Raw genomic sequence first — 26,115 nt, forward strand, 5'->3', positions numbered from 1 at the left:
CTGCCCTGCCCCGGGAGCTTGCCTCAAGTATCAACACTCTCCGGCCGCAATTATCATTTCACAAAAACATTTTTAATTACGACATTAAGCGAGGTGCTCCAGCTGAAGCGCACTGACATACAGAAAACGTTTGACGCAAAGGTAGATAATGGGATTCATTGTCAATAAAAATTTGAGCGTTTTTATTCACATCAAGTGTCAGCATTTCGGCAGGGAGAGATGGGTTGGGGGTGGGGTTCAAGAGTTGTATTCATTTGTTTATTTTAATGTGACTGTTTATATGTTATTTTTTTCTCTCTCTCTCTCTTTTAGAACCAACTCATTTGATTGCTTTCACTCAGGCAACCTTGTTTCAAAAACATCTTCTAATGCTCAGGTAGCCCCCCCCCCCCCACCCCCACATCCAACCCCTTGTGACTTGAATAATTCATTAGCCGCAATCCAATAGTATTGGATTGGCTGAGGGTGTGGGGGGCTTCTGGACTCAAAAAGTTGAATTACAAAATATCACATTCTTTCATCTAAGTTTTTTTTTTTTTGCAAAGTGCAAAGGTCAATTATGATCCCTCTGGCATGAATAAAACACCTCTAAAGCCTTTGGAGAGATTTCTTGCCCCCCCCCCCCAACCGACTCCGCACTTGTGTAGATTATTGACACTGACTCCATCCGTGTCAGAAAAAGGACCCTTTGTCTGTGGTCTCCTGCGCTGTTAGTGTCTCAATCGCCTTAGGGTAAAAAAAAAGAGGCCTAATTTGCACTGGCCTGTTTTGTGGCCAATTATTATAATGCCGCAAATACTGGAAGCAGAATAAAATTGAAAACAACAACAAAAAGAAAATAATAAAGAAAGAAAGAAAGAAATAGTGCTGTCATGCATCGTAATATCCCGCTTCTTCAAGATGCATTTTATGTGTACGGTATTTGTAATTTGCAGGGGTCCACCGTTTCCTGTTCCAATGTTGCATGTGGTCTTCACGTGCGGACCCTAACATTAAATTGCAGATATAAAAAGTCGACTCCCCCAAGTACCAATCTCCGAACAGCTCAGTTGAAAAAAAAGATATTCAGGAAACGAAGTCAAAATAAGCAACAGTGATATGGTTGCAAAAGTGTGCACACCCTGAAAGTGAATTTGTAAATTGGTGTATTGTACACTGCCCCAATTTAGGTGAGTAAGATGTCTTGAGAAATTCATGAAAGCGTCCAGAGAGATACACACTCACACACGCGCACACTGGTGCTTTTCATTCATTTTCGTTGATTGTGGATTTGTTTGGAGCCATGAAAACTGGTTCAAGAGAAGATCTTCACAGCACTGCAAGCAACAGAAGTGAGTCCTGATGCATGATCCGGCCTTTGGCTTGCGCCAACACTAGATGTCAGTGTTCTCGCTGCACTGTGAACCTGCAGGAAATGTGAGCAGCCTGTTATTTTATTTTATTTTTTCACCATTGCACACTTGAAAGTGCTCATTCTTCCACGGATTTCACACTTTAGCCTCCTGCGTGACGACCTGATTACCGAGGGCATCACTTTTATCTCGTAATGAGCCGCAAACTGCTGAGCACTCTTTTCTTTCTCAAGGAGCCGCACTCTAATCGTCAGTGGTGTGTTTATCTCGTAACTTGTTACCAGACAATTGGTATATTTAAAAAAATATATGTCGGCTGTACACGGCATAGGATGTCTGCATCGGATGTCTCCTCTTGCACAAAAGAATGAACCTTTAAAATAAAAAAAGATCACTTTTGTGTGTTTTTGTTTACTTTAGGAAAAGCTATCAACTATAAGGGCAGAAGAGCAATATTTAACCTTGCCAAAATGTCCCGTAAAACGACGACCAACTGGAACGAGGAGGTACTCAAATTTTGAAAAATGAAAACATAAGGAAGCGGATGTTGACTGAACCAATCAGATTGCGTGACGTTTCAAAACCGGAAAAGGGAAACCCAACCCAAAAAGGGCGCCTGGATTGAAAGTGAAGACGTTGAACTAAGGTAAAATTCCTGGTTATACTAATACGTAATGTTTATATCTCAACGTTTTAATATTTGGGAGGAACGCTAAAGTCCCTTAATACTAAAATATATCACGTGTCAACAAAAAATACTTTCTGTTTTGCGTTGTCATGCTTTGTATGTTTAGCTACTCTCATAAAGGAGCACGCAAAATACGTGACATTGGAAAGAGGCCAAACGTCGCATTTTACAAAGAATACATGTCGTTTAATTAAGTATGTCTAGTAAAAATAGCTTCGTCTATATGTTTGGAAATAATAACTATTAGTCAACTGTAGTGAACAGAGAGCGTTGTATTGATAAGTGTGGAAAATGGGCAGTGAAGAAACCGTGTCAAAATGCACTCTTGATGATTGTTTTCTTTCCCCCCCTGATTTAAGAAATGCTGTGATTGTACATTCATGTTTTTCTGTGCAGATAAGCACGTCATCATATCGGCGCATTATTACACGGCCATAAAAGGATATGTGTTGTTCATCAAAGTCTTCAAACATCCACTGCTGAGAAATGTGTGTAAGGCCCCTGATGTTGCTGTATATAAAGCTTCTCTTGTGCCTGCCCAGGGTAAACTCTTTGACGCCGCGACCATGAGTTTCTCTCCGTGTCCACCTGATGCGCTCGCTGGCAACAGCATCCAGCAGCAGAGGGACCTCTGGGAGAGGAAACGGAGCCGAGCAGCCAGAGAATTGGTGCAGTCGGAGCAGCGGTACTGCCAACAGCTCGGGCTAGTCACCACTGTAGGTTAAAAATGTTTGAAAAAATCAGATACAGAGCTACCTGGATTTCGAAGTGATTCAGCTTTACGTGCTGTCGCTCTGCCGCTTTTATAGGAATTTTATATTAATGCTAACACACAATGCAAAACACCATAGACAGGCCAACTAAACTAGCATCACTGTTGCTTTGATTTGAACTCGTGTTCTCCTGATCTTCTTATGTGACTTTCAGCTGATTGATAAGATAAGACTATTTAGATGTGCTAGTTTTTTTTTTTTGGGGCGATGTATTGGATCAAGACTCGGCGTTGGCAGTTACTTGAAAACATGACTCAGACTTGGGTGCCAAACAAATAAAAAATGTGATTGGGGGCATCCCTAATTGGAACGCAAACAGTGCAAACAAAAGACGGACAAACACAACACTCACAGGCATATATTCTTTATCCTCAGTGGAAATCCCACGAGTATGACTGCAGCTCAATGAGTCACGGAGTCGTGAAACTTTTCTTTTTGTATTATGTATGACTGCATTTTGTGCGTAGAGCTAAAGGTAGTCCTATTAAATTGGTAGAACATTTGAGGCTTTTATTTTTTATTTTTATGTTCTTGGAGTGCAGCGCATTCTGGTTTGGCCCCGTGATGTGCACGATGCAGCAGATCTCTGAAGTGGTGTCGTCACCTTCGAAAAAATGCCGATATTTTTCTTCCTTTATTTCCTCACATTGTCCAACCCTCTGAGAGAATTGAACTTTCAAGGTTCCGGTATGTCACTAACAGTGTAAGTCATTTCCATTCAGCCTTCTACAGTACATAAAGGTGACTGCATAGTGAATAGCAACACGCCAAAAGTAGCGGGCCTTAACTTCCTGCGGGGGCCAACAGACTTTACCACCCACGAGTGTTTTGCCGAATTTCTACTCAATTACTCTCACTCCGCCCGTACACTCCAATTAGGACTCATTTTAAGCCTTGTGGCTCGTTCAATTTGCTAATCCCATTTCCACCGCCAATGACTTGAGACCAACACAGCTGCCACTTGAGTGGGACGACATTTTTCGAGACTTGTTTCATTTGCAACAACCTCCTTCTACAGCCGGGAGTTGTCTGAGGGGGGGGACTGGAGAAAATGAGATTGCGGTTCGTTCACCCTTTCGGGGACGGCTGTTATGACAGTGGGCGTGTTTATCGTGTTATCAGGTTTACAGGGTGCATGAAAGGGTTAATAAAAGACTCTTATTGAGAATTTTTTTTTTTTTTTTTTACCAATGCAAACATGCACGACACAACCGATGAAAAGTTTACCCAGTCGGCGCTGAGCCGTCTTCTTTGTTTCTTTTGCAGTACTTTGTGGAGATTTTGAAGGCCAAAGGAACCCTGAGGCAGGACATTCGAGAAAGCATCTTCACTTCAATTAAAGCCATTCACTCAGTAAACCAGTAAGTATCCCCCCTTGCATAATTTACGAATATCCGCGCCGCTTTAAGGCCAGCGGAGCGACCGTGTAAAAAAGCGATGGCGAACGCAGGCGGTCCCCTGTGTGGGAATGCACTTCTGATAAACTCGGGAGGTTTATTAAAGCATCGGCCTTATCTTCACCATTAGTGGGAGTCAATGATACTCTGTCTGGGTATAGATGTTCTCTTCGCCCGCCGCCCCTTGGGTACATTAGTGTATGTGTTATAATTTGAGAAGATAAAGCGCAAAAATGGAAATGATCGTTCATAATGGCAGACTTCTATGAATGGTAATTGAGATGCAACCTGGCTTCTCATAAATGATGCACACAGGTCTTCGTGCGTCTCGCGCCGTCATAAAAAGGCAGTGTTCGTCATGGTGCATGTCTTTAGATAGGTGTGTTAAAGTATTGCATTTATATTTTATTAATCAAAATTGCGTGGGTTTTTTTTTCGTAAATGTTTATTTATAGTCCTTCAGAATGCCAACTCGGTGAGCCTGAATCAACAGTGCCTCTGCTGTCTGCAGCCAGGCGACGCCGCTTTGCCTCGATTCCTTCAAGACGCAATTCATCAACAATCAATGCCACACAATCGACCGCATTTTTGAATTAATTCGAGCGCTCGTCTATTTGTCTGCCATCTCCTGGTCGAGGGGTGGGGAAGGGGAAGAAGTCGGGCAGCGTGTGCTACAATGAAGACTGAAGTATGAATTACACACTGTGACGTATTGGATAAATGGTTCTGCTCTTCCCATACATCTTCATTATGGGCCTGGCTTATTGAATTAGTGGTTTAAAAGCAACGGCAAGTAGTAAGTACTCCATTTCAAAACATTCCGTTGAGAGACGTTAGACGGCGTTATCACCGCTAAGTGATCGATTAGATTTTCCCATCTTCTCTTCTCCCATTCCGACTTTTAGTTGCCATTTTGTTGAGGAAAATGAAAATATGTCAACCAAATATATAGGGCGCACCGCATTAATAAGGTGCATCGAATAGAAGCGACAATCGTGGTTGCATTTGCGTTAAGCATCCACTAGATGGAGCTACGCTAAAGCGAATACAATACAATAGAGTTTTATTTATGGTGCGCTTTATAGTGCGTCAAAGACTGTCTTGTAAAATTGCTGCATCAGTGAAGTAAAAGTTCCAACCATATTTGTAGTCGGTCAACATATTTGTCCACACGGACGTGGGCATTAAAGTTGAATTAAAAACGGCATTAAAAAAAATACGGAAAATGAAATTTGCTGATACCTGCCGAAACCCTGAATAAAGTCCACAGCCAACCCAATTCGGGCCACAGTTCAAGTGTCCTGGTGTGAGTACGCCCTAAGGCTTGTTGATAAACATGATTTTATTCCCCCTGCTATACCCCCGCGCATTCAATCACAGTTAAATTTGAATTCACCCCCAAGTGCACAGTGGATATATATTCATCTGATGTCCTTACATTTGTTTACTTGCCCGCAGAATGCAGTGGGTCGAGTTAATAAATGCGACCGTTTTTTTTTTTAAAGATACATGAGAAAAGGAGACATGTGAATATATTGATATGCCCTGCCATTCATTGCGCCGCAGACTGTTTATTGAGAAGAGGCAGCAAAGGCAGCCATCCAATTATCCCTAGCTTCCAACACGCCAAAACAGGAATGAGACTTGAAAGGCCTGTCAGCGGATCAGGTATGAAGAATAGCCACAGCGGATTTAAAAAAAAAAAAATGGGAGACTGGGATGTAGGGGAGGGGTCATGATGACAATAATGGGTAGAGCATGAAAGGTAGACGAGACAAGACCCGGTCTGTGATCAACAAAATTCCACGTTAACAGCGAATTGACTTGATGTTTATTTATTAGCCGTGCTAATGGCGGCGTACCAATTGATATTCGCGCGCCCCCGCTCTCCCTTCTGATGAAGGCGACTTGGTGGGAATTGCTGGTTGAGGTCACATGCAGCCCAGATGTCGCAACTGCTTGGAATCCATGCAGATTAACACGACGCACGCCGAATACTAATCGCGCCCCGCCGCTGATGGCCAGACAATTTAATTGCCGTTAAAAAAAAAAAAGGTAATCTTTAATTTCATATTTCTCATAAAAGCCTGTGGCTGAAGGAGTGAGGGGGGGAAGGGAGCGAGGGAAAAAAAAATGGAAACACTATATTTCCCGCCCTTTGCCCTCGTTAGAACTCTCTCGGCTGCTCCTGCATCTCCTGATTACGAACAGAGGCTACCTTGGCGTGCAACTTCATTAAAATCTATTTAAATCAACTTCAACTGAAATGTGCTCCTTCCAGCGTGTGCGAACAGAAGTCTCTGGGAACATCATTAGAGAGTGGGAATATGTGTGTGTGCCCGCCGCGTACGTACGTATGTGTGTGTGTGGTATTTCCTCTAAGTTTGGATAACAAGCTCCTTCACCAGTGTCAACACCCCCAACCAATTGCGTCCGTGTTGCTATAATGTGCCTGACAGGCTGACGACTGTTTTGCCTTTGCCTTGATTCACTTGTTTGGCTCCGGAGTTCAGCAGGCATGTTCTCACTACAAAGTGGCCCCGGGTGCCCTGAAGGTAGACCCACCGTCAGGGTCCCGGTAAATACACCCAGGCCTACAAACCAGGCACTACAGAGCCTCTCGTCTGCTAAACCCTCCCCATTAACGGTGTGTGAGTGCGCAGAGGGGGGGTTCTTCTAAACTTTGCTCAACCTCCGCGCTTTTGTCTTTTGCCGCGAAATGATACTTCAGATGCGATGGCGCCTCATGTGAGATCACACCGATGCCGAACAGCGGTGTTTTCTCAGGCGCTAACTCAAAAGTCCGACGGCGCTCGTGACTGCGGGCGAAAATGCGCGCTCGGAGGAAGCGCTCGGAAATTAATGTGTCGGAGGTTCTTTGATGCGCAAAATCTATGCGGCGTATCTTGCGAGGGCGTTGTGATGTCTTGTCTTGTCGCCATCGCCCAAATATAGATGATTGGTAGGGCTGCAAGCTGTGGAGTTAATGCAGAGAGATGCATAGGCCATAGCTGGGTGAGGCTCCAGCTTACCCGTGACCCTCCGAACGCGACTGAACTAAAAGTACTCTTGCAACTTTTATTCTGCTGCTGCCGCACCTTGACAGCATTGCATTTTTTTTTTTTCCGTTCGCGTTCAAACCGTAGCTCCCTTATCTCTTTATCGTTTTTATTTGACCTGATTTTATTGTTGTGGTTTTATTTTCACAAGTCTTGGGAGGTACCAAGCATTGTTATACTTCCATACTTTATGCATTCCGACATTGATTGTGTGGAAATATTCGTTATTTACGGAAGTCGATGCTAATTTCCAATTAGCATTCCCATGGGATTTTACATTGAGATTAGCATTAGCACTGGCAAATGTAGAGGATCACTCTTGGATATTTGTGTTTTGCAGATCTTTGCTGGTTCACCTGGAGAACGGTTACTTCGGGAGAGGCTTCGACCAGTTTTGCCCTCAACTGCACCACTACAACGTCTTTGTGGACAACATTTACGATGCCCAAAAAGCGCTCCGGGTGAGTCTGCAGCCTTTGCAACTGGATCATCGTGAGATGTTGATCTGCCCGTTTTTTTTAAAAGGCGAATATAAAAATTTGTTTTTGTTCCCTTTCCGATTAGCCTGACAGCTCGCGGTCAAGCTTAATGCAGATGCGACGTTGATAAATTGTGTTCTTTGATGATCCAGATCCAGCTGAAGAAAAACAAGGCCTTCAGGCGGTTTAAGAAGCTCCAGGAAGGCCGACCCGAGTTCAACAACCACACGCTGGAGGACTTGCTTCAACTTCCTATCAAGCGGATTGATCAGTAAGCTTTCCATCGACGGATTCATTCATAAATCTGTCAAGGAAACTAAAACCATATTTGCACCCAATTTTTAGCCTTTTAATGTTTGTTTCAACTCAGATTTTGGCTTTTATTGACAAAATTAATCTTAGAATTCCAGAACAACGTTAACCTCATGTTATATTAGTCTTGTCACAATAACAAAATTGTGAATTGGATTTGATTCTTGCATCCAGTAGCTTGCTAGCGAAACCAAAACGATACCAGAGCAAAGAACAGTAAAGAACTTTTTTGACTCTTTTGGTCGTTGAAATTAATATTGGGCAGTGGAAAATAGAAAATGAAATTATTGTGCTTTGTTGACACCATTTATTATTTTCATGTCTCTGTTTCGATCTGAATGAGCACAAAAATTAGCACAGAAATTGTATCTTAGTGGCCATCTGTCCGACTCGCGTGCTTTTAGATCGCGATCGTAAAACAAGCGGCCACAAGAGTCGCGAGGAACGATATCTCGAAATAAACCCGGGTATCCTCCCGATACCGATCACTGGTATCGATACATCGACCATCCCTAAAAAATGTTTTTTTTAAATTCAATTTTGACAGCAAGGTACCATTGGACTATTTGTACTACCAGTATACAACCGTGATGTCGTTTATTTTAAAAGAAGGCCCCCAAAAAAAAACCCTGATCCTGAGAAAGAAGGCTTTCAACAATCAGCAAAAAAATAAAAAGCAGATGTGTAAAAAAAAATACAGCGACGCGAATTGAAATGCTTGCATAATCAGCATTAACTGTAACTATTGTTATAAATCCGAACAACAGCCCTCCCCCTCCCACTCCCCCTTTATTCCCCCTCCACTTGCACATGCTTACACTCGCAAAAACAAATTATTTTTACAGTATTTAAATTACATCAATGCTTCCTCAAAGGTATTCTTCTCCCAATACGCTGTGAATAAATAGTACACGTCGAACATATTATTTTTACAGCAAACAATGGTGTTAGTCTCCCATCACATCATGTTTCCATAAAATCACAGTCTTTGTTTTTTTTTTTAAAATTGATTTATTTATTTTTAAACCGACTTCTTACCAACAACTCCTGAAATGTGTTCTGATCACACTCCACCACTTCCTTAACGTGTCACTGAATTTCCCGCCTGAGTTGTTTTTTTTGTTTTTTTTTTTCCTTTCACCGGTCTTTTGCCGCCTTCGTTGAACAATCTCTCATTTGGGTGACAGATATAATTATTATTATTTGATGCGGCGGCCCACGCGCGCACGCCGTTCGTCCGGGAGCTGTCAAAATCTGGTTTGTTAAGTACCGCTTTGTGTTAGCTGTAATTTCACGCGGTCCTGATCTCGCTTGTTAATTAGCGGAACAAGAAAAGAAATCAGCGCAAACCCGCTTTCCAAATGCGGCGCGTTTGGTGACACTGGTTTATCACGCCGCTTGTTTGCATCTTAATTAGGTAGCTTCCACGCTCATCATCATGCCATGTTCCGTCCATCCAACTTGCGAGGTGCTGTGAGATGAGCTAACATCTGAGAGTTTCTTTTATGGTTGATATAATTATTTGTATCCTCTGTAGCAGCAGTGGACGAATTTATGTGGCCACAGCGGACATTTAAAACAACAACAAAAAGTCTACACACCCCTGCTAAAATGCTATTATTTTGCACAAAGAAAAAAAATGATTCCAAATCGTTCAACCTATACCAATAAGTTGATTTTACCTTATTTTTCGCCCTATAAGGCCCACCTAAAGCATTTCATTTTCTCAAAACCTGACAAAAGCGATTTATAATCCCACCTACCCTCTATTTGGATCAATATTTCTTGGACGTAGTATTAAATTAAATGTTTTGTAGAGTGCTTTGTTTCATTTACAGCGGTTGTCTATACAAATGAAGATGTATTGTGTTGTATTCCCTTTAGCCTAGCTCCATCTAGTGGATGCATAGCTCAACCGCAGCCATTATTGTAGCTTCTCTTCCATGCGCCTTAACATGCGGTGCACCCTAGATATAAATACAGTTTTAAAACAGGCCATACATCGAAGGTGCACCTTATACTCCGAAGTGCGTAAAATACGGTCATCTCAAAGTAAACAACTGAAATAACGCGAAGGCACCATTATGGATTCAATGCAGCTGCTCACAGAGGGTGTTCACACTTTTGCAACCACATTTTCCCCGTTCGTTAGTTTTACCTCCCCTTCCGAAAAAAGTTTTGAGTTGTAAAGGTGATGTCATAGCTTGTGAAATAAGTAAATAAAGTTTTGAAAGAATTTCTTGCCCCCCCCCCCCCCCCCCCCCAAAAAAAAAACGGTGGAGGTGTTTGGACTTTTTAGATCCACACAGAAATTGATAAATGAATGCCATTTTTACGGGGCTCTTAATACCGTAAACGCTTGTGTCAGCGCGTTGCTTTTGATGACGCCGCGGAAGCGTGTCATTTGAACCCGCCAAGCTGAGAGGCGCAAAACGCGCTCACAGGAGGGAGCCGTTGCGCACACATCGTAATGTCCTCATTTGGACACGTCTGCTACGTCTTTGGTAAATTTCCATTACAGTTTGGGAGTATTGTAAAACATTTATTGCACAGGTGGGGTGGGGGGGGGATGTCATCGTCCGTGTGATATCCAATTATCTGCGACTCTGACATATAATCAGCCTTCAGTGCAACCTTGCGTCGCTCCGTTTCCTTGCCCACTTCCCACCGTCGTTGTCGTCATTGATCAGTCTGCCCAAACTCGGGCGACATCGAAGGACGCATCGAATTCTGTGATGATTTTTAAGTGGCGTGGAGATAATCATCCCCGGCTGGCACCTTACCTTCCCTCGCAAGAAAATTGTCGTCATTCTATCGCTGTTTAAGGGATGATGGATGGTGAGCGAAGACCCCCCCCCTCAACCCCACCCCACCCACGATGCGGATACTTATGTTGCCGCTCTGGGACGACGAAAGTAATTGCCGTTATTAAGTGGCGTTCACCGACGCCGAACTGGAGTCGTCATCTGTCTCCTCTCCGCTGAGTTCACCGTTATGACGGGGGGGTGGTCTCGAGTTGATTGTGTCGCTGAAATAACAACCCCTCCGCATTTGTGTCAATAATGGCGGTTTTAAGTTCTCACGGAAATGGCAGCAGGCCTTGGGATCTGTGCGCAGGAAACCCAGCACAATTTTAGCGTAAGGAGGCATTGACCCAGCGCCAGGCTGGCTACAGAAGGAGGAGGATGTTCGATAAAAAAGGCGTACCCCCCCAAAAAAAAAAAATATCCGGAGGTCTTTGGGTCATTGTCATTCTTGCTCGGCATTGTGAAGCGTCTCGTCGGGTGTTGTACTCGGGCTGCCGTACTTGAATTCGTCTTTCATTTGACAAGGTGGGCTTTTCAAATCAGCCGCCTTTGTGCTCGGTGGCGTGTATTCTGTCGACCGCTACATCCCGGACAGAGTAAGGCTCCTCCAGACAAGGACAAACCTCTGATTAATTCCTTTTCAAGCGTTTTCTGAAAGACGTGGGCGACAGGTACATTGCTATAGTCTGCCTGACCCTGTTTTTCATCGTCGGCATTGAGGTAATTCCATTTCCAACCGACATCAAATTTGCCATGAACAGTTCAATATTATTGAGTCTCCACCCATTGAGACAGATAATTAAGTGGACGCTCGCTTTCAACGTAAAGCGTCACGAGCGAGTCGAATTTCATGATCGGGTTGCGGCCCCTTTGCGGTTGCCGTGTGACTTAGGCACAGGACAGGCAGCTGTTCAAAAAGCTCGCCTTGTTGTAAATTGACACATAAATCTACATTCCCATGTTGTCGTGGCGGAAGGTGCATCAAACCGCCGGTTCGTGCGTCCTCTCGGAAAATATCCGAGCTGTTGGGAATATGTGATTGTCTCATTATCTTTCTTTGCTGTGTTACTAATGAGCGGGCCAGGGCGGCTTAACGAGTGAGTGTCATTTACATTATTTGAAATCGGCTGTAATAATGCTCATTAGAGTGGCGCCTTTGTTACATGGGTGCCGTAATTAGAATTTCATCTCAACTCCTTGGGAAGAAAAAAAAAAAGAAAAAAAAACAAGGGCAGACATTGCTAATAATGTCTGTAATGCATTTGTTACTACAAGATGGTACAAGGAGAAAAGGAACTGGAATTATTTCTTCTTTTTAAGTGTCCCTTAATTGATGTCAGCTTAATTAGAGCTTGTTCGGCATTTATTTCATTTCTAATCAGCAACCGAGTGCGCACGGCAATGCACTCCTTTTCTTCAGCAAAGCCTCCCGCCCCCCCTCCACCCACAGACTTACCAGCGCGATACCTCCACCCCCCGAAACCCCCTCCAAGACGCACCAGAATGAATTCGTGTTTACGCGCTCGTGTTGAAAGGCACTTTGACAACCACTTCTCGCCCGCCGTTCAACGGGATGGCGCCTCTTATTACCGAGGCAAAATGGACCGGCGTTGCTGCGGCTGACTGAGTCCCATAGTTGGGGAAACCCTTCGATGTTTCTCTGGTGGCCCGAGTGACGACGATTTGTTATTCCTTCACAGGAAGTGACAAAGGCAGCGCAGATGTGAAGCGGTTTAAAATTAATCGTGAAAAAAAAATGTAATTCCTTTTTCCGTTTCATTTGGAATAGAATGCGGAGTGTTCCCAACGGAAAAAAAAAAAGAACAAATGGTGCCACTCGGCAACTGCATTTACCTTTAGTCTTGCCACTCTTCCACATGGCCAGTTTGGTTTGTATTAAGCACAAAACTGAATTCAGCACAGGAAAAACAAAAAATTACCATCTTCTTATTGGCTTTTTTTTTTTTTGGTATCAAATTGTGGTTGTTTTCCTCCCATTTTGTAACACAGAAAGGGGTCGAGGTTAAGAAGGAAAAAAAACAAGCTTTTTATTTCGACAGCTGGGGACACCGCTGACAAATGCTATAATTGGTGAACCTTATAAGACTTTTTAAATGTCTTTTTTTGCAAGGACATTTTCATCAATATTGCCACGCGGTGGACATCCGCTAACCTGATTTAGGCACTGAATGAATTTCTGCCTTCTTAGGTATAAAGGTTTTCTGCAAGAGATGACTGCCAATACGACTCCTGATAACCCGGAGTTCCAACAGCTTTCCCGTAAGTGTCTTTCACGATTGTGCCACTATCTCAGGAATCTTTTTTTTCTCTACCCCAATCCGCTGCATGTCAAGGTCAATATTTACTGTATGTATTTATATTTTATTGTGAAGTGATGAATACCGCACTCTCCATCCCGCCCTCAAGTGGATGATGCCAAGGTTTGCACACGTTTCCATGTAATTTCAGGATTCAGCGGCCGCGTGTTTTGCTGCTGTGTTGGATGGTGCGCTTTCAACTCCAGGTCACTAATAGGGATGTATGGATTGTGCAAATTCCCCCATTGTGAACGCCCCCTGAATGCACCGTGTTGCTTGCAGCAAGCGTGTCAAGTGATTTTTTTTTCTCTCTCTCTGCCCTGAGCGTGTTTTAAGCAGATTGTTGACTCAACACACAATAACGGCAATGACAACACATTCAATATTGAAACGCAACACATCCCCCAATTTCGTTTTCAAAATCTCGCTTGCGCTAACGCTCGCTGTGAATGGGAAATCCCATTGACGGGCTAATTCAAAATTAACATTGAATTCCGGGATTGATGTTCATTCCAAAAAAAAAAAACAACCCCCCCTGAATATTTACAAACAATTGCTGCAGTAAGACACACAGACAAGTATATTAATAAAGTTAAATGACAACTTTCTTCTACTCTTTAATTGATGTGAATGTGTACCTCGATGCACTATACCGCCCCTAAGTGGCCAACGCCCGCACAGCAGGTATTTATTTTTATTTATGATTCTCCGGCATTTTACTTGCGACTAAAAGCTTGGCGTTGCACATCGGCTCCCCAATCAACCAAAAGAAAACTCCGCCGCGAACTTTTCGTGTAGCAGTCAGCAGACAGTCATTCTAAAAGAAAGCCCTCATTATCTTCATTTGGCGAACAAAGACCGCGTTAGCATTCCCTTTCATTCCCCATTTGCAGTTATTGTCGCAGCAGCGCTTTTGGCCAGTGGAGAAATGAAAGCCAGGCAAAAGCCTCGCTCGCGAGTGCAAGTTGGGGTTTTGATGTGGATTTTGACATAATTAATTGGGAGCGGATCAGAGGCTATTAAGCCGGCGCGATATTAATAAATAACGCCCTCCAACATCATCACAAATCCCGATAATGACTCATTTCGGCCGTCAAATAAACAGCGAAGTCGACTGAAGTGCGAATATACACAAGGAATTATTTATGTGTATCAATTAAAATCTCATTGCTGATGTGCTGCCTTTGCTTACAAATTAAAACAGTCCGTGACTCTAAGATGAAGGTACATATCTGAAAGTGCTCCACCATCGCCTTTTTCCTCTTCTCATTAGCGATCTGTTTTTAAACTCTGCTGCCTTTTTTATTTTTTTTTTGAATGGGGGTTGGGTGTGTTTGTGTGAACTTTCCATCATCAGACCAATTGTATTGCGAAGGGAATTATGAAAAAAAAGATATTTCTGACAAATCACATTGTATCTGATTAAGGAAACGAGCTCAGTGCCGTACAGTTGAAGAACTTTGTTGTTGTTGTTGTTTTTCTCTTGTGTCGCTCCGCGTCGTTCTCCCCCTCGAGCTTCTCGTTTCCCATGTTGATTTGCATCCCGGACTCGATTTTAATTGTTATAATTGCGGCACTTTGGGAGTTTTTATTTGCCGGCTTGAAAGATGACACAGCGAAGAACAACTCGAGCGCGATAACAAGGTACGACCTCGAGAAAATGACGCTGAGACTTTGTCGTAAAAGTTCTTCCCCGGCGCTCGTTCCACCGTCAAAACGCTGTCTAAATAGTAAATAAGTGGAATAAAGCGCTCCAAGAATTGCAAGATTTCTTCAGCGTGTCTAATGGGCTCGATGTATTATTAATGCCTCGGCCAGATCTCATGTCAAGAACGCTGTAATTAGAAGTTGTTGTTTTTCCGAAGCAGCCAACATAAAAAAAAATAAAAATAGAAATATTCCAAGCAGGCATAACAAAGGGGAAAAGTCTACACGGATGCCTTGTTTGGTTTACATTGTAATTGTTGTGAAGTTAAGCGAGCCAATTAGGCGGTGATTATTTTCGGAGAGGCACGTCGCCGAGAGGCTCGTTGTTCATCCAGACTTTCATTCCTCCGAACCAAAAGTTGAAATGTTGCGTTTGAAATTAGGATTCAGCCGCGCGTCGTTTCCATCGGATGTGTTAATGATGTTGCTCGAAAATGTTTACAGCTCTTCTCGGGGCTGCGTTGCAGTAAGTTCGTGGCTTCCCTTCCTTTTTTTTGGTGTGTTGTTCCGATGCAAAGGTTTGTCGCTTTGTTGTAAAAACGATTGTTTGCAATTTTTTGAGAGCATATGCACTTTAAATTATGAAAACAAGGTCTAACTCCTTCAGTACTCCAAATAAGAGGCCCGGCGTGCTTGCTTCAAGCTGTTTATTTGCCGCCGGTTAAAGTTTACTCAAGGTATGACACAAAACCGGGGAGATAATTTTATATGAAATGTAACGTCTGCTAGCTCAATGCTAACATATACTGTGAAGTGCCCTCGACGGGCTAATGGAAATTAGCATGCGTTACGCTAATTACAATTATTCTCTCTGTTCTATCGGAACAATGACAATCTGCCTTGCAAGGTTTCTGCAAATATTATCGATTGAGCTTTTTTTTTTCCCACCCACAACCCACCGTCGCATGTCGTGAATGGAAGGTCTTAAATTTTGATCAAATTTGGTGAAGTGCAGTTTAGCCTTTTCTGCTGATGATAAAGTTGGATGTTTCTGCCGCTTCTTCGCTCCCATCCTGTGTGGACTTTGTCATTCAAGTAAGTAAAGTCATCCACACGGGTATGATTCAAGCACTATGCGTGTTTTTTTTTTTTTTTTTGCCGCAGGGGCGGTGGCTGCGGTGGAAAAACTGCACCAGCGTATCCAGAACAATACCCGTCGCCACGAGAACCACCTGCAGCTGTGCCGGGTGCAGAAACTGCTGAAGGGGCGAAAGACGAAGGTGTTGGCTGCAGGTTAGGGAGCCTCTGATCACGTATTCTTTTCATCTGGTTCGAGCGGCACCTCAAACCAACCCTCTCCGCATCTTCTTGCCGTGTCCTGCGGGACTTAAGAGGGGCGCGAGTGTAGATATAGCAAAAGGAAATTCGATGAATTGCGTACAGTCTTTTTATAGCCACTAATCGGGGCAACTTTCTCCAAGGTGGTTTGAATGTTTTTTTTTTCTTTTTTCGCTTCACTTTGCCTCTTGCTTAATTATTTCCCCTCTTTCTGTTGCCGTTCCCTCTCTACTTGTGGAGCTGTGGCCCTTTTCTTTTCCCGCCTCCTGTTGTTGGTCCCCGGGGGGCAGGGGGGGGGGGGGGGGGGGGGGGGGGACTCCGGCCTCCTTGTTGCTCCGCTCGCCCTGCCAATCTCCCCCGGGACCAATTAGAGCCTGGTCTCATCTTGCGGACTCGCTGATAAAAAGAGCCAAAGTGTGTGTGTGTTTTCTCGATATGGGTAATGCATGTATGTGGCAAGCCATGTGTGTGTGTGTGTGTGGGGGGGGGTGGGGGGTGGGGGGGGGTATTTCCTTGTATATATATTTATTTATTTATTTGTTTATTTTTTCGTTTGTGGTGGTGCAAGCGTGCAAGAGAAGCGGGCGTTTCTCTAATGCCAATGCGGGAAGTTTCAAAAGCGGCTTTCATTCAAGTTCTCAGGCCCCCTCGCAACTCCTGCCGTCTTTCCAGCCAATAAACCCGCGGTCCCACCAGGCCGGCTTCAGAGCGGCCGCGGCCTCACACCGACTCATTTTGCCGACTCACTAGCATTGCCATCTCTTGTAGCGGGGGCAGGGGGGGGGGGAAACCTCTACCTTTTACAGATGAGACACATCAGGCCCCTCAAACATATAAAGTAGGAGATGTGGTGTGTGAGTGTGGGGGGCAGGGGGGGATTCACTGCGAGACACAAAGCCTGAATCAATGGGACATCGATACAGCAGACAGACGGACGGTTTCCCTCGGAGACGACCGATTTATGTCTGCCTTTCCCTTCAATTTAAAACAAAGGCGGTTTCACGTTTTGTCATTTTATCTCGGGTGTCTCTTGGGAACGTTATTTGCGTGGCATAGCAACATCACGGCCGTTTCTATAAAGGCGCCGTTTGAAGCGGCGTTGAGAAACATCAGAATGACGACCATAATTTGCTGGCTGCAAAATGCATCTTTTTTTTGTTTTTTGTCTGGTCCTGCGACTTCAAGTATGCTTGTGTATATTAAAATTAGGGCTTGGACTGGCACCCCAAAATTCCGTTCCCTAGTGGTTTTGACTTTCTTTGACAGTTGCCAAATATTTTTGGGTGAATTACTGCAAGCTTGTGGTAGTGTGCCAAAATTATTTGCCAACCACCCCCCAAAAAAAAAAAATGTTTTTCCCAATTCCGACTTAGGCCACAACGCAACGTGGGGTAAGCCGTTTTCAACTAAAACGTCAAACTTTTTCTCGACGGCGGTCATGTGGAAATTAACTGGTGATGTGCGTCTTCAGACAGGCAGAGCGCCCATCTGCACGAATTAGTCTCTGGAACTCAGTTTTTGGAGCACTCTGAATACCCAAACGGCGCATTTGAACAACCCTCCACATTTCCAAATGGTCAAAGTGTGTGCTCCGAGCGTTATTTCCCGACGCACCCGCGATTAGGGAACGGGGATTTCGGGTGCATGTCCTCGCTCTACTTTTCTTGGTGTCTTTTTTTATTTTAATTCCCCCCCCCCCCCCCCCCACCCCTGGATCCTGATGCGTGAATTATAGACGTCATTGCGATGGGGAAAACCAGCAGGGAACTGTCACATCTCTACAGTACAGAGCCCCTTTGTAGAGGAACCTTTTATTTCCTGCCCCACCTTCCCTCAGCCCGCCCCAGCATGCCCTTGCCCGAAAGACTTTGTAGTGGAGCGGAGGTGCTCTTTGACAAGGAACACCGAAAAAAGCCTTAACACGGAAAGGAGTGCCCGGCATCTCCTGCTCTTTGAACCCTCCGCTGGCTCAAAACCCCACGGACGGTCAGATCCCGGCAGGGAGTCTGAGAAGTACCTGGCCTACAAAGAGGCTCCTCTTCTTGCAGCGTTGCCAACTTCTCAGAACCTTGTCAACATTTTTTTTGTTTGTTAAGCTACAGTTGATTAAAAAAATAAAAAATAAATTGGTTTGAATACACGGAATATAACTTGACGTCTTTCAAGTGCATCCGTTTCAGTACGCTGGACACCAGCAGCTTTCCGCCGCTTGAGCAAACATGCAACACATTACCGCTCAAGCGTGAATCCGAAGCGATGGCATGTTCTGCCATTCCGTTACGACGCCTCCGCTTGATTTATTACGAAAAACCCGGTCTTCGCAAAGCTGCCCGGGGCTTTTGGGAGGAAACGGCACCTGCCGACAGTTGCAGTCATTTTAAAGTCGATGATGTGTAACTTGACAGGTAGAAACTTTAGGATGGTTAGTCATCTTTAATTGGATCCGGACTTTTTTGTGTATTAATTTCACAAATTAGGACATAAAGATGACTACAGAGCTCTGGGAGTGGGGGGGGGGCATTTAGTGTTTTTAATCGTATTTACAGGTACCTTTGAACATATTTGCAAGTACTTTTGAATGGATTTGCCAGGCAGAATTTTTTTTTCCATTCCATTCCATCTTCCGAGCCGCTTGATCCTCACTAGGGTCGCTGGAGCCTATCCCAGCTGTCTCCGGGCAGTAGGCGGGGGACACCCTGAATTGGTTGCCAGCCAATCGCAGGGCACACAGAGACGAACAACCATTCGCACTCACACTCACACCTAGGGACAATTTAGAGTGTTCAATCAGCCTGCCATGCATATTTTTGGAGGAAACCGGAGCACCCGGAGAAAACCCACGCAGGCCCGGGGAGAACATACAAACTCCACACAGGGAGGCCGGAGCTGGAATCGAACCCGGTACCTCTGCACTCTGAAGCCGACGTGCTAACCACTGGACTACCGGGCCTTTTTTTTTTAATGAGGAAAATAATAATATACAAAAACGATGTCATGACATAATTAGATTATAAAAATGACCAGTAATCAATTTTTGCATCATGATTTAATGCTTCATTTCAATTCATCGCGCTGCTCTTTCATCTCTTTGTTTGCTGCCTTCTTGCTAAGTTGGTCGTAACTTTTTTTTTTTTCCTTTTTAATTCATTTTTAACATTTAATTGAACAGTTGTCAACCGGTGCTTCAGCAACGGCAAATCCCCTATCTCCAGACTGTTTTTCCATGTGACACCCATGGCATTTTAAAAGCAATTTGACCCCTTGCACTTCATCTCAACAGGCTACGCTGTCGCGGGAAATGTCCGCGGTGAGCCCGAAAGGCACAGCTCGGGCCACCTAGGCTAGTTGCAATCACAGGCGGCTAACTGGGGTAATTACAAAAAAAAAAATACCCCGGACCCATGTTTGAATGTTCATCTTTATCTACCCAAATGTCAGCCTGCTGCTTATTAGCGCCGGTCATGGCACTGCCAATCAACGAGATGTGCAAGAGCTACACGTCTTTCGGCCCGCACCTCCCACTGTGGCTGTCTTTAGATTCCATGTCATCTTCTTCTTCTTTTTTTTTTTGTCAGCTTGACCTACGGGAGTCTAATTAATTTTGTTGTCCCGCCGCTGTCATTTAATGCAAAAGAGATGGCACCAATTAGCGCTTTTCTCCATCAATCTGTGTATTCCACCATTCTGCGATCGACTGAAAAATTAGAGTAGCTGGAGAAAAAAAAAATGGTGGGGGGGGGGGGTTCCCACTTTTATTGAAACTCTCCTGACAGGCAACTGTTCACTGTTATTCACTTTTTTAAAAAGTCCTATTTACTGGTTTTCGGCTCAGGCTAATGCAAAGCTGTGGTGACGTGAGTTGAGGAGCTCAAGCTAACTGTTAGCTACACTGGAGTGGCAAACCCTTCTTGTAACTTACCATATTTTCCGCACTGTAAGGCGCTTCGGAGTTCAAGGCGCACCGTCAATGGACACCCTATTTTGAAACTGTTTTCATATATGCATAGAATAGAAGCGACAATACTGGCTGCAGTTGCGTTTTGCATCCACTAGATGGAGCTATGCTAAAGGGAATACAATACAATATAGCTTTATTTTTATCGTGTTTTCACAGAACATTTAAAATACTACTGTACGTCCGAGAGAAAAGAAGATGAATCCATATAGAAGGCGCATCGGATGATAAGGCGCACTTAACGGAATGCTTTGAGGTGCGCCTTATCGTGCGGAAAATACGGCATATGTACAGTATATATCATGCATGAAGTAACATTTTATAAAAGCAGGGCTTTAACACAGGGCTAATATGCACTCAACACAATGTCACGAGCGCTTAAACCGGACTCGGATCAACAGGTGGTGTGAAGGTTGTATTTGGCGCAGCGGGACACGAGCTCACATTGCCGGCCCACGCCGCCTTAGGGCACAAACATCCACTGTCCGAGCTCATCTCCCTTGCAACATTTCCTGCTCCTCCGCTGCGTGGGAACGCCTTTTATAGACATCTACTTGAAGAAGACAATTTGCATCTGCTCTCTCTTTTTCGACAGGGAGGTGGTACATCCGGGAAGGCTGGCTGAAGGTGGTCCCTACCAAGGGAGCGGACGCCAAACCCAAAATGTTTTTCCTGTTTTCCGACATGCTTCTGCAGGCCAAGCCGTGCAGTGCCCTGCATCCCACCGACAGTGACAAGTTTGCAGGCCAGCACGCCTATCCGCTGCGAGAGTGCGCCGTGGAAAAGGTGTTCGGCCACACCAAGGGCAAAGGAGGTCTGCTCAGTGTGAGTTTCGGTCTCATTTTCCGTCTTTAATGAAGCTAGCGTTGCATGTTTGTGTTGCTGATCAGCCCAGTCGCCCACGCTTGTCAAACAATAGCGAGCAAAGTTGAACCTCTAACGAGCGCAAAAAGTAAACCTGTTGCGGCAGGTGTCGAGACATCTGTTTATTGACTCGAGCGACACTTGAGTTGAGCCCTAAGCACGGGTGTCAATCCACTTTTGACGTATGTTTGATTTATTTTTTTTTTCCGCTCAAATCTTTGACAGTTTGATGCCGTTTTGAGTGTCACTCACTTCCTCCTCCTTTCGTCCCCGTTCAAACGCCCAAAAAGTTCAACTTGAACCGTTCCTCTCCCTTTGGTCTGGTACGTCTCGCAGGTCTCCGCGCAGCTGCCGGCTGACAAATTACGTATAAATGATGTAGTCGCTGTCATGAAACATTCAGCGGAACGTTGTCGCGCGTCATTGAGCGAGCAACCAAAAGTGTTTATGCCGGCGAGTGTTTACTGCCAATGCCGCCGCGGTATCAATATTCATTTGGGCTGATAGGCCGTCTCGGCGAGCGCTTTATGTCGTGCGGCTAATGCGCGCTGCTCTGATACAGCGACGGCGGCGGCTTTGATTGCACGACTTGGAGTATTCGATTCCTTTTCGTGTGGATTGGCGCTGGACTTGAGCATGCAGTAGGTCAAAAATCACAGGTGACGCTAGGAAGATTTTTTTTTTTTTTTTTCTGGCGAGGCTGCAGTCATTTTTTGCCAGTCACCAAGGACTTCATTAAAAATAAATATAATTTTCAAGGCGTGACAGTTTCATAGTCATACAAACTTATTGCATAACTGTCGTAGTCCTTTTCAATTTTTTTGTTTTTTTTTTAAGGGGTGGGCAATTAAGTGAAATTTGATTTCAAGAAAAATAACAAAAAAAAGGTTTGTATTCATTCTCAGGATTTAATTTGGTTATTTTGCATGACAAGCAAAAGGTATCCTCATGTTTTCGGTTCAAATTGTTCATTTTCAAGAAAATCATGTGGGGTCTTTCAAGAAAAAGTTCAAGTTGTCCGGTTTTTGGAAATCATCATGATTTATGACTTTTCAGTTTCCTTTGTCCTCCTGAAATTTAATTTTGATTTTAGTGTCACCAAAATACTGCATGAATCAAATGTGACGGCTCCAATGGTAACCCTCTTTTTTTTCTTTCTTTTTCTCAAGCAACTTTTAACCCTTTTGGGGACAGCGGTCACCCCAGTGGACAGTTTATCGGGTTACAAGTTGTCATTCTTTGTGCATCAAAGAGTTCATTCATAGGCTCAGCCTGTGGAAAATAACCTTTTCTACTAAATCACAATCCTACCATTGCGCATGGGTGGACATAAAATCACAATGATTTGCCTGATGTCATTCTGCCTTCCAAATCTAAGATATTGTCCAAAAAACAAAAGGCAGTTGAAATGAGCGCATGCGTTATTTTGGGGTGCGCTAACAGCCTAGCGACACACTGACGGCAGTCGTCTTTGCGAGATCATCTCTCAGTTGTTGGATCAGATTAGGAGCCAGATCCATCTCTTCCGGCCCGCCGAGTAAATACATCTTCCTCAAGCTTTGTCGCCGCTTTCCGCCAGCCGGCCCCGCCGCGTTATCTAATGGCAGAAATGGCATTTCATTAGCCTCTTATCCCCACCGAGGCCCGAATGCATACTCAATAGCATTACCCGTAATTTCTCATAAGGACACATTATTGATCCCGGTCCACTACCTGAGCTCGGGGGGGGGAGGGAAAAAAAAAAGGTCTGTCAGCACTCCAGGGCCCTCCTCATCCGGTTGCCATGAAGAATTAAAGCTAAATTAAATTTGACAGCTGTAAATGCCATGGCAATCTATATGCAAAATTTGTGAGCCCTCCCCCTTAAAAAAAATCACTTTTATCAAAACGTATTGTATTTTTTTTCACCCCGCCCCCCTCCAAGGGTTGTTTGTTTTGCAGCTCACTCTTAGTCCCCCCCCCCCTCCCCTTTCACTTCCTTTTTCTCCCCTCACTGCTGGAATATTTTCCCACATCGCCGACAGATTCTCTTTGATGTATAAATAATCAAGCGAAATTATGTGCGGCGCGCTCTGTCGTCCTTATTATCCAAAGTAATTTCTACCTAAGAGGGCCAGATTTCCTGACAAATCCCTAATTACTGCACCGTGCAAAAGAAAAAAAAGAAAATAAAAAGAGCCAGCTCCTTATGCTTACGCGCGCCGCATGGTCGCGCAGCCCTCAATTCAGCCCCTTTTTAATTAGATAATTCGTTTGATGAAGGAACCTTTTGAAATCTATTTCATGTATAAGATTGCATTCGTCTGCGTTTAAAAAAAAGTCATATAAGCTTCTCCTTCCAAATAAAAAGATCAATATCGCACCACCAAATAAAAGTTTTTCCAATGGCGGAAACAAGTCCGCCGCTTCAGGTAAAGATCAAAGGTCATTTAATATCGCGAAGGCCTGATTTTGAACCATTCGGGGGGGAAACAGGCTCTTTCTTAATCTCGTTAAGCTCCGTCAGACAGTTCGCTCTCATGCAATAAATTGATCAACTAATACGGAGAAGTGAGTTTTATTGTTTTGGTCAGCCGGTAATGGGTCGTAATATTTCCTGGTTTGGCCTGCCCTCTTGTGGTTAAATACCGTTACTACAGTTCAACGGGGGTTTCAGTGAAGTTGATGCCATGAAAAAACGGACACTTTTTAATATATGTCCAATCTCCCAGTTATTGTTATTGGGATTTGTTTTTGAATTAATTCGACCCACATATTCCATTTTCTCTTTCCAGCTGACTTTCCCCGAAGCCAAACTCCTGCTCATGTCAAGCAACCAGGAGGATTTTAACGACTGGTACCAAAGTCTGGTGTCAGCTGTTAGGTATGTATGTCTATGGCTTCTGTTCAAAAAGGTGCCTGAGCACCTCAGTATTGAGATTTTGCCTCGGTTGTGACCCAACAACTTTTGCTTTTGTGACATCACCCAGCGGGGTCGCGTTCGGTGAAGCGCGGTGTCGCGAGTGTAAAAATGTAACGCTAAAATGGTGCGATGTATGCCCAGAACATTCCTGGTTCAAGCTGCGGCCGGGACTCTCAACTTTTCTGATTCTCAGACTAGCATGCCCCCCCCCCCCCCACACACACACACACACACACACATACACACGTCTCCGGAGGAAGTGCCCCATCCCGACCCCCGCCGTGCCAGGCCCCCGGCGCTAATTAGTTGATTCCGTTTGTCAGGGAGCCTGTCAAAACGCTCGGACCACCCGGCGGACGAGCCAATCTACAGATTCTAAACTCCGGGGGAAGCGTAATTAGCTGTAGCGCGGGGCCACGTAGAGGACAGGCCAAGTAGGACCAGAGGTCAGCAGCGCTCACGCCACTGGGGAAGGTCCGTCGGGTGTGTGTCGACACACTGCTAAATTATTGATTTCCAGAAGACTTCACACAGCAACCCTTTCAATCACAAATAATGATAACCTGTAACCTGTCCGCTGTAGTAACCGCTGTCCCCGCATGACAAAATTAGCCGTCCATTGTGTCGTCATCTTTATTATACGACTGCTTTTTTTCCCCCATTGCATTGTTTTGTTTTGTTTTGTTTTAATAGGTACACCCTCTTTACACCGCAGCTAGCAGACAGGGGACTTAATTAGTGACTAGATCGATGCTCGGTGGCACTAAATGAAGGATGAGCTCTGCTAAGGCCCCACCACCAGGGATATGGTAGATGCTAAACGCCATTGAACCCTTACTTACCTTTTCATTTGCAACTTTAAGCCTTTCCGCCTCGCTGGGTCGCCTCGCTATATATGTTGCATTTTTTAAAATTATATATATATATATATATATATATATATATATATATATATATATATATATATATATATATATATATATATAATTTTTTTTTACCATTAAAAACATGCAGAGCCAACTCGTCATACTAAGATTCATACGAAGGTTCTACTACCGTGTTTGTAGGAAGCTTCAGCCCAGGTCGACGGTTGTCCTCCAGCGAGAGGATTTGAACCAACAACCCCTCAGCTCGGCTTCTGACGGCAACAATTTACCAAGCAGCAGTAGCAGCAGCAGCCATGCCAATAGGAAGAGGAACATGGTAAAGACACACAGTCAGAAAGTGAACATACAACTTTGATTTTTTTTTTCCATTTTCAAACAGCCATTCAATTTATATGGCTCCAGAAATTGGCCCAGAGCAAATTTTTTTCTACCCGTCGTCTATGCAGGTGAACAATGAGCCGGGTGAGCTTGCGCACAGAGCGGCCGTTGAGTGGGAGAGCAGCGCCCCCAAAAGGATAAAAGACTCCACTACAGAGCACAGGTCCTTTCGAGTTTTTTAAAAAAATTCAACCATGCTAGCCAGCCATCGGCATGGTGCAATTCAATTAATTCTTTTTCTTTTTTTCCCCATTTAGCATTATGCTCCATAGACAATAATATAAGCATTTTATTATTTTGTTTGCATCCAACAGTTCAGAGGTGTCCACGTCGAGCTGCGTTATCCTCTGAGAAGTTGCCTTCCCAAATGCAGAGGGAATTCCGCACGTGTGACGCACATGGGCTCCTCTGGTGATGGTCTGAGAGTTTCACTTCAGACTTTTAAGTTCACGCCGGGACCTCTGTTGTTTTCTTTATTTTCCTCTATGTGAACAAGTTACGCTTTCGCCGTTTCGTGTGCAATACAAATATCGCTTGTATGTAGACCAAATATGTGAAATTGATTTCAAAAGGAAGCAATATGTCAGTTGCACTCCATTATGACATATTTATACCCAAAGCCAGTTACATTCAAATATGCTTTTTTATGTTTTTTTTTTATATACACGAGTGCCTTCTTTTTTATCCTTATGTAAGCAAATGACATTGACGATCATTTTGGGAGTTTCTACGATGAATTGATTCATATCCTCGTGATTCTAATATTATTATAATGTTAAAACCAATTACTAATCACATCGAGAGACAATTTCTCAATAAAACTCACAAACAGGACCTTTTTGTACCTTTTTTCCCAGCCTTCAGCAATCAGTCCACAAGAGGGAGACAAACGCACGAACATAGATCGAAAATAGAAGCTCTCTGCGGGAATCAAATAAGGAGCTCCCAAATTAATTTCT

At 44.1% G+C, this 26,115-nt stretch overlaps 1 protein-coding gene across 2 annotated transcripts; it reads left to right on the plus strand.

The window, feature by feature from the left end:
- Positions 1–1,473: 1,473 nt before the first annotated feature.
- On the plus strand, positions 1,474–25,990 carry arhgef39 (Rho guanine nucleotide exchange factor (GEF) 39). Of its 2 annotated transcripts, XM_052056198.1 has the most exons (13): positions 1,474–1,608; positions 1,773–1,998; positions 2,583–2,756; positions 4,080–4,174; positions 7,610–7,730; positions 7,901–8,019; positions 13,077–13,147; positions 15,997–16,125; positions 20,721–20,950; positions 23,764–23,852; positions 24,959–25,115; positions 25,225–25,319; positions 25,471–25,990. In XM_052056198.1, the coding sequence occupies exons 3-13, from the start codon at positions 2,607–2,609 to the stop codon at positions 25,505–25,507; spliced, it is 1,293 nt and encodes a 430-aa protein (XP_051912158.1). In that variant the 5' UTR covers positions 1,474–1,608; positions 1,773–1,998; positions 2,583–2,606; the 3' UTR covers positions 25,508–25,990. The 2 variants fall into 2 exon arrangements, with proteins under 2 accessions (XP_051912158.1, XP_051912159.1); XM_052056199.1 differs by lacking the exon at positions 1,474–1,608 and having other exon boundaries at positions 1,787–1,998; positions 24,959–25,094.
- The last annotated feature ends 125 nt before the right edge of the window (positions 25,991–26,115 follow it).

The sequence above is a fragment of the Hippocampus zosterae genome, chromosome 21 (genome assembly GCF_025434085.1).
Source record: "Hippocampus zosterae strain Florida chromosome 21, ASM2543408v3, whole genome shotgun sequence".
NCBI classification, from domain to species: Eukaryota; Metazoa; Chordata; class Actinopteri; order Syngnathiformes; family Syngnathidae; genus Hippocampus; species Hippocampus zosterae.